Source organism: Numenius arquata, chromosome 9 (assembly GCF_964106895.1).
Source record: "Numenius arquata chromosome 9, bNumArq3.hap1.1, whole genome shotgun sequence".
Lineage (NCBI taxonomy): Eukaryota > Metazoa > Chordata > Aves > Charadriiformes > Scolopacidae > Numenius > Numenius arquata.
The window spans coordinates 45357776-45371006 of NC_133584.1; the positions used below are offsets into that span (position 1 = coordinate 45357776).

The 13231-nt window shown below is 43.5% G+C and overlaps 1 protein-coding gene across 1 annotated transcript in view; it reads right to left on the reverse strand.

The window, feature by feature from the left end:
* Window positions 1–5000, reverse strand: part of MBOAT2 (membrane bound glycerophospholipid O-acyltransferase 2) — a 92784-nt gene extending 87784 nt beyond the window's left edge. Inside the window, exon 1 of the mRNA XM_074153501.1 lies at window positions 4929–5000. Within this exon, the coding sequence (XP_074009602.1) occupies window positions 4929–5000 (72 nt within the window). The remainder of the gene's footprint in view (window positions 1–4928) is intronic.
* Between the last annotated feature and the right edge of the window lie 8231 nt (window positions 5001–13231).

Genomic DNA, 13231 nt, shown 5'->3' on the forward strand with positions numbered 1-13231 from the left:
CATATATACGAGAAAAAAAAATCCTGCACGCTCTCCTTTAAGGCAACAAGGTGAAACATGAAGGTTCAACATAGGTCAAAGATGATTGTTTTTATGTGGAACTGAGTGCATTAAGGGCATGTTAAAAGCAACTCGGGTAACCCTCTGCACAAGGAAGCGTATGCAGAAAATTATGCAAAGATGTAGATGCAGCAGACTGGCCTGTGATCACTAAATGAAGGAAGTTCATATGGTTTATACAGCTCACGTTTAGAAGGACTTAAATTTTTGTGCCTAATCTTATTCTAAAAAGGTAGGTTTAGATTCTTTGAAGGGTGACGGCACTCATGTAGAAAATTCTATTTATTCTACACAAATGAGCAAGTTTATTCAAATAAAAGCTAAAATTAGGCTGTGAAAAAAAAAAGGTGTGGAAATAGCAAGGGTTTTTTTTTTTACTTTTGTTGAAAAAACGCTGCTTATCTTTACATCCTGGATTTTAAGTGAAGTGCATAATCATAAGCATGACATTTTATTCAGTCCAGACATCTTCATATAGCTATACTGTTAGCAGTTGGAGCCATACTCTTTCTTTTCTTATCTAGAAGATAACCACTGAAGTTATCCTAGTTGATCCAGCTGTTCAGACCATATTTCAGGATCTCAAGACCAATCTCTTCGACAATCCACGCAAAAAGTTGACTCTCACATACTGTCATAGTCAATCTTTTGTCTCCCCTGCTCATCTATTCCCCTACTACAGTTATCTGTTTCTATGGCAAATGAAGGGCAGTAATAACTCACGTAACTTTTTGCCTATTTTTGGATAAAAAATTTGCTCCCTTTTGTGGAAACAGTGAAAGCAAATATTATTCTCTGAACTCCCCATACCCCACTGAGACTTAAAGCCAAGAAGAGAGCTTTGGTCTCCTAGAACCATTCTCATCTCACAGCAAATTTAAATAGCTCCAGTCTAAAGGCAGGTAACCTGACATGTCATCAAGAGAAGTCATTTGTCAATAGATAATCAGCAAGATAGTGCCAGAACTAGAAATGGACCAAGGTCCAACACACTAATTTGTCAGGCTTCACCTCTGAGAAAGAAGAAAGTGGCAGAGACACAAATACGACATGAGTAAAGACAGAAAAAACATACAGCTATGCGAGAGACATAACTATAATAAAATCATTCAAGTTGCAACCTCGATGTATTATGCAACACACGATCCTCTAGCAGCCAAGTTTTTATGGTAATCCTTCCCATACTTGTCTTTAACTGTCAGGGCTGGGAAGGACATAACTACTTTTATTCTCTCTCTCCCCTAACAATACAGAAGGAATACTGTGGTACAGTAACATTAATTCACTCATTCATTAATTTTAAGGACCCAAGACGGCACATCTGTCAATAGGATGCTTCCCTGGCCGAGTAGCAAACTTAGGTTCTCAAAGAAGTGAAAAAATATAGTTCTTACAAGGCTTTTCACCCTGAAGGAGTGATTGTTTTTTTCTTCCCTATTATAAAATACAAAAGAAAGGTGTGAAAATTTGCTTTCCCAAATCTACAATCATAGGTTCTTGTTCAACCAAGCATCTTCCCTTGCCCCAAACAACTGAAAATAACAACAGAAAAATTGGAACAAGAAGTCTATCAAATACGCATTAGCTTTTCAAGTAGCCATTTCAGTTAACTTGGTACAAGACAAAGTAAGAATCAAAGGAAGGGTTAACATAGCAACAAGTTATCACATACTACCTTGTTGGGGGATATACACAGAGGCAGAAAACAAGTTCTTCTCCATTCCTATAGCTAACTAGCACTGTAGTATCAAGAAGAAAGATCTAGAATAGCAGTCTGCTAAAGCAACAAAGCTTTTCCCTTGTAACACAGTTAGACACATAGAGGAGATTGGTCTTGGTTATATGCTCACTGGAGATCAGTGTAAAGGATGGAGGATGACAGCTTGACCAGAGCCATTTGACAAACGTGTAAGATGAACATTCTCAAACAAATCTGTGCCTCTAGTTCTACCAAGCATCAGGTCAAAAAATAATCAATTTCTCACACTCAATCCACACACAGATGTGGATCTGATTAAATAGTTCAATCTTAGAGATAGCAGCTTCACCTTTAACAGAAATTTCCATTTCCATTCACTACCAAAAAGGCAAGGTTCTTGCATCCATTTGTTTGAACACCCAGACAGCAGAGTAACATTGATACATGCTACCTGGATTTGCCCTCCCAGAGTTACATGCCTTTGCCTTCACTAAAACTTTAGAGCAGGGTAATTAGATAGTAATGGCTTAAACGTAAATCACAATGGCAACATTTTGGATATAAGGATTAGTAACTATTCGTAGCCAAAACTGAAACACAGAAGTGGAGAAACAAACCCCATTCATCTCCATCGGCTCCGACTGCCCATTTCAAGTACCTGCTGTAGTGGTATGACTGTAGTCACAGCACAGATTTGGATCAAGTAGCAGAAACAACCTACCCATCAAAAAACTTTTATTCTTTCATTAATACAGCACTGCTATCAAGTATGCATATAGTATCTCTGAATGTCACACATACTTTTTGGTACGTGTGCTCAAAGATTATCAGCACTTCCTTTTCCTTCTCTGCCCTCCTACTCTCCTTTACTACCTTTGATTTGATTACACTGAACACATTTCACATTCCTTCTGTATTACAAACTTACTATCAAGATAGACTCTTAAGCTGAGAGGTTACAAAAATCTAAATTTATTTTTTTTTGATCAGTTATAGATGCATTCTCCTCAGTGCAGCACAATTTTCACTGAATTTCACTGAATTTTGTAGAGTTGGAAGGGACCACAGAGATTATCTAGTCCAACTCCCCTGCTGAAGCAGGATTGCTCAGAGCATGTCAGAGCATGTTACTCAGGACTGCATCCAGGCGGATCTTGAAAATCTCCAAAGAAGGGGACTCCACAACCTCCCTGGGCAGCCTGTTCCAGGGCTCTATCACCCAGAGCTCTTCAATTCATACTCCAGCCATAATCAGTGCTCTTCATACTCAACCGGACCTATATTATGGATATGGTCCACTGATATCTAAACAAAAAGTATGTATGATTTTTAACTGCTTATAACAAATCTTTTAAAGCATGTGTTTAGCCACCGTCCATTGTGATTATCCCCAAAAGCTTCAACAAAGCTCAAACAGTATTTTATAAAAACATCTTGGCTTTACAGGAACATCTGTTGCGAAACATTCAATACAGGGAAGTCTTCCAGGCTTTGATAAAAAGTAACTTTGTTATCATCAAAATGCCATACCCACAACATTTAAATAAAATAAATTTGGTAGAAGCTGCACTATGTCATAAAGCAATTAAATTTATGACTACTGTTATGAATAGATAATTACACAAGGCCAGCATCATTCCATAAAAAGATGGTCATCTCTTATTGATTTACAGTCCCCTGTAAAAGCTACACACTTTATGGAAATAAATACACAGCACCTTCCAAAAAGAGCCTACAGTCTGCATGTATGAGGTGCCGAGCCATGTGGTGCCATTGATCCCAGACACAGGTACCACTGCAAGTTGCGCGCGGTATCTATTCCATCACAGCAAGCTTAATTTAAACTTGTCTACTTTTGTCAGTTTTCTAGAAGATACTTTTACGTATGCGTCCTTAACCTAAGGTTCTGTGACTTCCATTCAAACAAACGTGTGGGGAAAGGGAGGGGAAGAGCGCGCAGTTCAGTCACTGCCAGAATTCTGTCACTGGACATGCTCCTTCCTCTGTATTTTGTTTCCAGCTACTTTTTTCACTTATTAGGTGTATTTTATAAAACCAAACCATCAAAACCTCCCTCTGCACATGCACAGACTGTTCGCCTTGATGTGTTTAATTCATTCATACGTTAATGGAGATATTAATTTTTTTTTAATAAGAACTCCTCACATGAGATTTCCTGAGTCTACAAAATGTATAGGGACTTACTTATGGTTACTCGTGTACTCATAAACAAATAAATGTTCTGTAGATTTAGGTCTAGACCACTTCCTCTATAAACAAACATTCTGTACAACTTCAGTCATTAAACTCTGCACACCTCCGTTTCCCAATCTCATTTTGTAACCCTCTGATGTTTTTGGGCAGACGACAGGATTAACAGCCTTCTTCGTATCGCTTGGACAAAAGATGCCACAGAAGCGCTCTGCCTACCAAGTACATCGGGATTCCCAACGGCATTATGCGCAGCACACATCCTTATTTAACGCCGCATTTAAAAATCCCTGGCAGAGGCGCCCAGGCACAGCGCGCTGCTACACGTTTGCGATTATTCCCCAACCTTTGCATTGCTGAGCCGACACCGGCCCCGTTCCCAGCTGTGCGGCCACATCTGCCCAAAGAGGGGGGTGAGATGCCAACAAGTTGCCCAGCCCGGAGCAGCGACGGCCCGACCCAGGCCGCCCACCGGCGGGGAGGGAGGGGTGGGGTGGGATGCGAGCGAGGCGGGCCCTGCCCGGGATGCGGCCCCGCGGCTGGACCAGGCGGCGGCGGCGGCCCGACCCCGGCCCGCCCAGCGGCCGCGCACCGGCGGGGCGAGGCGGGCCCTGCCCGGGATGCGGCCGCTCTGCTGGACCGGCCGCCGGCGGGCGGGAGGGAGGCGGCGCGAGCGCACCTGCACGCGCCGGTGCCCCCCCGCCCCCCGACTCCTCTCAGACGCCGCTGCGTGAGGGGGAACCGCTGCCGCCGCCCCGCCGGGCGCTGCCCGCCCCCGGCCCCCCGCCCGGCGGAGGCGGGGAGGATGGAGGGGCGGCGGGGGGGATTGGGGCGGGGCGGGACAGCGCGGAGCGGAGACGGGGGGCGCTCGCCCAGCGCGGCACCGCCCCTCCCCGGCGATTCTCTCCCCCCCGCCCCGGGAGGCAGCGTCGGAGCGGGCGCCTTCTCCCATCCTCACCTGGTCGACGGGCAGCCGCACGGCGTTGCTGAGGGGCTGCAGGAGCGTGGAGCCCGTGGTGCTGGTGGCCATGGCGGGGGCGCTTCCTCCCGCGCCGGGAGAGCGAGCGACGAGGCCGGGGAACCGCTCCCCGCCCGGGCTCCCGCGGCGGCGGCAACAACGGCGGCGGCGGCGGCGGCGCGAAGAGCCCCAGCCCCTCACGGCGCCGTGACAACAAGGGGCCGGGCGCGGCCCCCGCCGCTGACTGACAGCGCCAGCGGCCAACCCTCGCGCCGCGGCGCCGCGGAGTGACAGGCGGGCTCGCCCAATCCCCGCCCCCTCGGCGGGGGTGGGCGGGACGAGGCGACTCCCCTCGGCCCGGGGCGGGGGTCGGGAAGGGGGAGATGGTGCCCGGGCGGGCGGGGGTCGGTGAGGTAAATTACGGGGCGGCCTGGACGGCAGGGGGAAGGAGGCGGCCCGGCGGCGGCCGCTCCGTGCTGAGGCGGGGCAGCCGCTGCGCGCAGCGCGCAGGTTACCGCACAGGGCCCAGGCGCGGCCTCGCCCTGCGCCAGGCGGCGCTGCGGGGCTGTGGGGGCCCGCCCGCGCCGCTCCTCGCCTGGCCGCGGCGTTGAGGTGTGAGGGCGCGGGGGGAAGCGCGGATGGTGGGCACCTGGGGGAAAATGGCACCTTCCTTGGCGGGGTGGGGAGGCGGGGACAGCCTGACAGGAGAGCTCCGTGAGGCAGCGGGGTGCTGGTAGCGCTGGCGGGGTTGGTGCCGGGCAGCGGTCGGTCCAGGCCACAGCTGTGGAGGTGTCTGTCACTGAGGATGGCGCGAAACCGTGTGGGCGCAGGTAACGAAGAGGTTGAGGTAAGGAAGAGATCAGCCCCCCGTTCTGCTCATAACCATCTCCCCTCCGGCAGAACAGAGGCGTTCAGCCTACGCAAAGGTGGATGAGGGATGGATACACACAGGGCATGAGGGTGGCCCGCCACCCTGAAGAAGTCAAAAAAAAAAAGGATAAAAAACTGTTCCTCCAGCCACCCATTGACAAGGAAGTTTGTCTATCGTGGCTATAACCCATAGTTTTTAGTTTATTGATGGCCTGTTTCTTAAATACAGAAACCTGAAATGGTACAAGCGTGTGTGCTCTTTCAGTGGGTTCAGCCTAGCAGCAGTTTCCTTAAAGAAAGCAAGAAGTGATGTGGTGATGCTGATGGTAATAAACTGATAGGCAGCACAACTCTTCCACCTGCCCAGTCAACACTACCCAACGTGAAACAGAGTGGAGTCTTGAGTGAAGGCTTCACATTAGGAAGTGCAGCAAACTCTGCCAGGCGAACTTGTGCAATAGGCTACTTATTAAATCATTCTGGCTTAGTGCCCTGCCTGCCTCTTTTACGTTAGAGCTTTCTGTTGTGCTAGTTTTTTGTTTTATCTTATGAAATAAATGTAACTTTAGTTGTTCTAAATGATGCGATGAAGGAGCCCCCAAAGGAATATACTGTTCTTATCTATAAAACTGCTGGAGAATCTTGGGTCTCTTGAGAGAAAACTGCAGGTTTTTCCTTGCAGTTTAATATTTTTTTTAATAATTGTTGTATATTTACCTCTAAGCCATGCTGTGATCAGTAATTTACCCTCAACACAAAAATTTCACCATTTTAAGTATGTGAAAGATGAAGTGTCTTGTCCAATATCTTGCTAACAGTCTGAACCATGCCTGGAGTAGTGGCGAGGTATAGTGATTTACATAGCCATTTAAGTTCACGGTTAATGCTAATTGGTAGTAGCAGGGAAATGGAGGTAAGTGTAATTAGCCGAAAACATCCGTTGTTTCTCTTATTGAATTGCAGACCACACTCTGTACTTATGTTTTAGCTTGTGGTAAGGTCTTTTGTCTGCATTTAAAGAGACTGGTTAATAGGTACAAATAAGTGGTTTTAATTAGATTTCTTCACTGCATGACAGGCAATTACAATTGTGGTAGCATCTGCAGCTTCTGAAGCAATAGCATGATGTTTTTGTAGTAAAGCAGAGAGCTGCTTTCAGAAAGGGAGAAAAAAGAAACCTATTCCCAATTAATTCTGAATCAGCCCCTTAAATCTAAACCTGCAAATTACATATATATGTGAGTAACTTCATAGGAGTGCCGTGCCACTCAGCTCAGTACAGTCTGCATTACTGTATACATATGTATATATGTATAAAGAGACTAAGCTCATTTTATCTGATTTTCTTTTAGTGAGGAGACATGTACCTTCACACAAATCTTTGGGAATCTGAACCTAAACATTCTCAAATGAAGCCACAAAGGAGCTGCTTTAGAAAAGGCCAGTAGCTAATTCTGAATCATAGTCTAGTCACAAGAAATGCTTCTGGTGCATCTATATAAATCCATGGAGGTGGTGTTACTGAGACTTCCATGAAATATTCGCAGCAAATAATTGACCTACTGAAGGAACTCCTTACTTTCAGTTAACCAAATGCCCGAGAACAAGCTCATGATATCACTGTGTAAATGTCAGTTGGTTTTCGAACACAGCCCTTGATTTTCTGGTATTTTTTATTCTTTTTTTCAGTCTATGTGTTCATGCAGTGCTCAGAACGTACAAAAATATGCTTCCCCACATGGCTTCTAGGATCTTAGGAGTTCATACTTGAAAGGTACATTGATCTATAGTGTAAATCACAGTATCATTATAAATAGTTTGCAGCTATGGCATTAAGTTACATAATTACATCTTTCACAAGCTTCCATTGGAGAAATGTGGTGTTTTGGGAAGATGTTCTTGTGCTCTTATTTAGGAAGGCGTGTGTTGGGGAAGACAACATCACAGAAAGAGATCTTGAAAATAGTCACAAAATAGTAGTCCTTTTGTAGTGACAGGGGATATTAGTTACATGAAAGAACGAAAGGGGTCCTGCCCCACAGAGCTCAAAATCTATGTTCACAATTAAAACTGAAGCATACAAATGTCGGTCGAGAAGAAAGTAACTGGAAAATAAGCAATTTCTGCCAGAGAAAAAGTAGTCTGTCTTTGATGTCTGCTGTAAAATGTATGGTAAGGGCTTTCACGGGCACTGCAGTAAAACTAAGTCATCTGCTTTTCCTGTTTTTCTTTGAAAGAAGATGTCATTACATTTGTTTTCACATTTCTTCCTGCCAGTGTGAGAATACTATGTTGTGTGGGGGAAGATGAAGCATTGGCTGGCAACAGGTAGCATTTCACATCCCATGGACAGGGTAACAGTGCAATTAGTCCTGAAAGTTAAATGATACTGTGGAAAAGAAGGCTGGCGAGTGATACAAAAGAAGGTAATGTATCCGGAGTAGTGAATCTATAAAATTTCATGTAAGTGGGACAGTTTTCAATAAACATCAGTTACTTTCCTACTGCTTTTAATATTTGCATGTAAGTGAACAAGAAGTGGTACTTCCACAAGGAAATTCTTTCCACCAAAGGCTGTCAGTCAAAATGCAGGAGGACATGTTGATTTAAATAATCCCTGGAGAGTGGCTTAGCATAGCATGAACTTCTCCTGATGTTCTGCAATTAAGTTTTTATGGTCCCATAAGTGCTCATAGTTCTTAGGTATAAAAATAATCACAAAGACATCTCTCAGCCCTACAGAGATGACTTAATCTGTCAGAATGATTTAACAACCACTAGAGGTTTCCTGTGAACTTTGTTTATTTGAATGACAATTTAAGATATTCAGGTGTTTACAATACCAGTCTTCCCATATGACATTATTCAGTAAAGAATAAAAAGAGAAGAGCTGTGGCAGAGGACAGGAAGGGACAATGGGACAGAGTTACTAGATGCACCATTGTATACAGTTCTTGTTCCTCTATTTGTTTGATAAGGTTGTTTTGGGAACACATTCACAGACAGAAAATAGGAACAATTACTGAAACTTCTTTTAGCAAAATAGATGGAAAGGAAAATGGGTTTCAGTATTAGCTGTAGAGAGGTGATCACTTTTCGACAGTAAAGTTTTATTTGAGCCTTACCTTTTTTTATTTAGACTTTGCTTAGCCTAAAATATTTGTGACTTCATTCCAAAGAGAAAAAAAGCTGGTGCCAGTCAAACTGAATTACTTTCATAAAAAATCTACTATTGAAATGTTGGCATTTGTTTGTATCTTTATCTAATCCTTCCTCCAAAGCAGTCTTTTGCCATCCCTTCAAATATTCTGTACAGCACAGTAAGCCTCACATTCATCAGCTGTTTTCTGAATTAATAAAATCTTTAATTAGTCAATTCTGCTATATTAGTAATCTAGTGCCCAGTGTGATTCCTGTTTATATTAGTAGGAATTCTTCATGATGATACTGTTGATTGGCAGCTCAAGGAACATTTATTTGGTGCTCTACTTATTAGGAAAAATATAAATAACTTTCTACAGGTTCACTAGAATCTCCCTGGGCTCTTTTAGGAGAACACTTTGGCTTTAGATATTTCACTTATTCTTTTGTGTCAGTCTTAGAGCTGCTCTGAGAGCACCCAAGCTTCTCCGTTTTTAAGGCAGCAAATGATTTCTATCGTAAAACTGATTTGGACGAACTTTCTTCCCTCTAAGCACTTATAAATTCTGTGATGGGGAAATGCATTGGTGTTTCTCAGAAACATGGACTCATGTTCAGCTCAGACCACTTTTTTTTTTTCAATTATAACACAATGTTAACAAAATCAGGCAGAGCTTGTAAAGAAGGATGATTGAAAGTTCACTTTACTGTTCAGCTGTAAATATCAACTCTCAGGTACAGATCTTAGAAATGATAATTTCCTTGCTAAAGGAACTTCCTGCTTTCATGACAAGGACAAACCAACTGACTTCAACAAGAAGAAGTTACTCTTAATAAATGAGTGAGTTGGCTTTTCAAAGCAAATTCTACTCTAAAATTCTTTAAAGGAAACAGTGCAAACTGACAGTGTACAGCATTTCAAAGTGGAATAACTAGTGCCACATGCCATTGGAGTATCGCTGTCACTCTGAAAAGTTTGGGGAATAGAAGCCCTTTTTTCAGAACTGAAACAAAAGCAGTGAACTTCAAAGCTAAGTTATGAGTTTAAGAACAGTTGTTTTGAGCTTAATTATTTACCAGACTATGGGAAATACAGTGGATGGGAGAGGCTGGTGATAACCTCGCAAGGAACCTACTACTATAAAACAGTAGTAAAGAACTCTACCTTTTTATTGATTTAACTATAAAAGAAAAGCACATTCATATTAAACGCATTTGAATAAATGTACAGTGAATACATCATGTAGTTTAATCTCCTGTCATACTGTAACAGCAGGGCATGGAAATAACTGCTTTTAAGAAGTTTCTCAGGTTTCTGGGCTGTCTTTGTATTGTGTCTCCTTGGCTGAAAGGGGAGACCTGACTTTTCTCGATATCTGATGTTACAGGTTCTCAAACTGATCCTTGCCTCTTAGAGAGCTCAGTTCCCAAGGTTCCTCCCACTTGCCTTAGGTGAGTGCAACAAGATAGGACTAAGACTCTTCTTTATTTGGATTGTTTCTGAAATAATAATACGCCTTATTCATCCCAGAGTTGCTTAAGAGTTGCTTTTAATGCCAAGATAAGCTTCCAGAGTAAAGTGAGTTTATTCTAAGAGCAAAGGTTGAAGTGTAGGAGGGGGTGCAAAGTAAATAACAAAAATGCAATTTAAAATTAAGCTTCCCAAATAAGTTTTCCTTTCAGTTGCTTCAGGTTCACAGTTAACTTAAGGGAGAGAAAGGGAGGACTATGGAATTTTCTTTTTCTGTTCCCCAGGACTGGCTCGCCCTAAATAGCTTTCTCAGTCCATATGGTCATTGCTACTTAGTTTTGGATTGTTCTCCCTCTTCTTATGAATTATCGTGTTCAATCCTGATCCTTTCTGTTGAGTAAGAAGTAGGAGTTTTCCCTTTACAGGTTTCTGGAGTTAGTCTTCGTGCGTTCATTTGAGCTTAATTGCCCTCCTATTTTTGGGACATTTTGTGAGTTTTTGTCATAAGATGTCTTCAGTGCCTGTGCATCTTCTTAGCTTTATTGTCTACCTTTCATTTTAAATTCTTTATAAAAATTGCGCATACCAACACTAGAAAGGATAGGGTTGGTCGTATGACACCTCATTCCCACCCCTCTTACCATTCCCATTATCTCCTTCTCCACACACAGTTCTGAGAATCCTGTTCTTAAAATTCCTCCCTTGCTACTTCCAACTCCAACAGCATCGGTGAGCACAGCCTGAGGTACCTCCTCGCTGCCAGCCAGTAAGTCATGCCAGACCGTTTTGTGGCCAAAACTGGTGGTGTGTGTCGAGTGAATGGGGCTGAGTGTCAGGTTATGAATGGGAAGCAGGTACTTGGGATGTCAGACCTGTCAGCCGCAGCCCAGAACAGCCCAGTGCAATTGAACTTGTCACTGGGTCAGAGCCTGAACGTTTCTGCAATTGTTCCAGGACCCCCCTGCTTCCCCAGTGCCTTCCTCTGGCTTGGTATGACAAGCAAGAAACTGTTGCTGTCTGTTCTAGTGGGTAAAAAACTTCGCTTTTGTGAGCAGCAGCATAGGGGAAGCTGTGCTCAACTTGAACGTCTAGAGACCTGAGAGCAAATGGTCCTGGAGCCTCACACTGGTCAGCCACCGAGCGTAAAAGTACTTCATTGAGATGGATTTTTTTAATTGCATCTTAGCTTGATGTCCCATCTGCTAAGTCCCTCTGCAAGCATGTAAGCATTGTCCAAATACAAATTTGTGAGATAGTGTGCTGGTTTGGGCTCAGATACAGTTAATTTTCTTCATAGTAGCTAGTATGGGGCCGTGTTTTGGATCTGCACTGAAAACAGTGTTGATAATACAGGGGTGTTTTAGTTGCTGCTGAGCAGGGCTTACACAGACTCAAGGCCTTTTCTGCTCCTCACCAGCGAGTAGGCTGGGGGTGCACAAGAGGTTGGGAGGGGACACAGCTGGGACAGCTGACCCCAGCTGACCAAAGGGCTATTCCATACAATGTGAGGTCATGCTCAGCAATATACAGCTGGGGAAAGAAGGAGGAAAGGGGAGACGTGGAGTTATGGTATTTATCTTCCCAAGTAACCATTAGGCGTGATGGAGCCGTGCTTTCCTGGAGATGGCCGAACACCTGCCTGCTGAGGGGAAGCAGCGAAGGAATTCCTTATTTTGCTTTGCTTTGCTTGTGTGCGCGGCTTTTGCTTTACCTATTAAACTGTCTTTATCTCAACCCACAAGTTTTCTCGCTTTCACCTTTCCAATTCTCCCCCCCATCCCAGCAGGGGGACCGAGCGAGCAGCTGTGTGGTGCCCAGTTGCCAGCTGGGGTTAAACCACGACAGATAATAGTCATAATAACGTAATCCTCAGCACAACACGCCCAAAGCTTGAATGAGTAACATTCTGGGAACGGTAGCCAAAGATTCCTATCAGTATTCATGTTTCTGAGAGTTACTTCAAGTCATATGCAAGCTCAGATACATGTTCCATTTATGTAAGCAATGTTATTGCATAAGTAAAGCCATGAGTTTGTTCATCCGTTCAGTCAAACAGCAGTGTCTCTAAAATTGCACTATATGAACCTGAAATGCTCTAGGATATAAATTTCTTTTTTTCAGAAAACCCATCTAGGAAACTGAAGAAGCATTTCAGTAAATTGAGTATACAAATTGATACATATAAATTCAAATATTTTCCTTGTCAGTTCAGTTAAATGATTATCACATTAGATAAATTTATCCTGCTGTATTTTATATGGTGCTTCATTCTTTTGACCCCCTAAACTATACGTAAGTGCAGAGTTTGGCTATTATGGCCTCCATAATTTTTGAAATTGATATTTATGATGGTAGTAAATTTAACATGTTTCTAAACTGTACTTTAATTGGGGGGGGATATTTAGAGCCGTGAAAGATTAAACAGCCTGAAGGAATAGGCAGTATTCCATCTCTTGCTTTAAGCTGGTAACACCTTCAGCACTTCTATGAAGACGAAGATACATGTCTGCACAGAGCAAAAACTGTTCAGAACATCAACTGACTCTACTGTGTTACAGAGATCAGAATAGTCCAGTTCATAACATTTTGTCCACACGGCTTTCTTGTAGAGAGCATATCTGTCTGATGTGTTGCTGTTTGGTTTGTTTCATCCCACTCCTAGTTCGGACTTTTTTATTGACAAATTAGGATTATGTTTACTTTTAATAAGGAATTGTCAGTATTAAAGATTTCATAGGAGCACTGGCTATATCTCCTTGTCTTGTTTAAATGTGAAGTATAATTATTACAAAATTGAGAGAACAATGAAGAGCTTAACTGT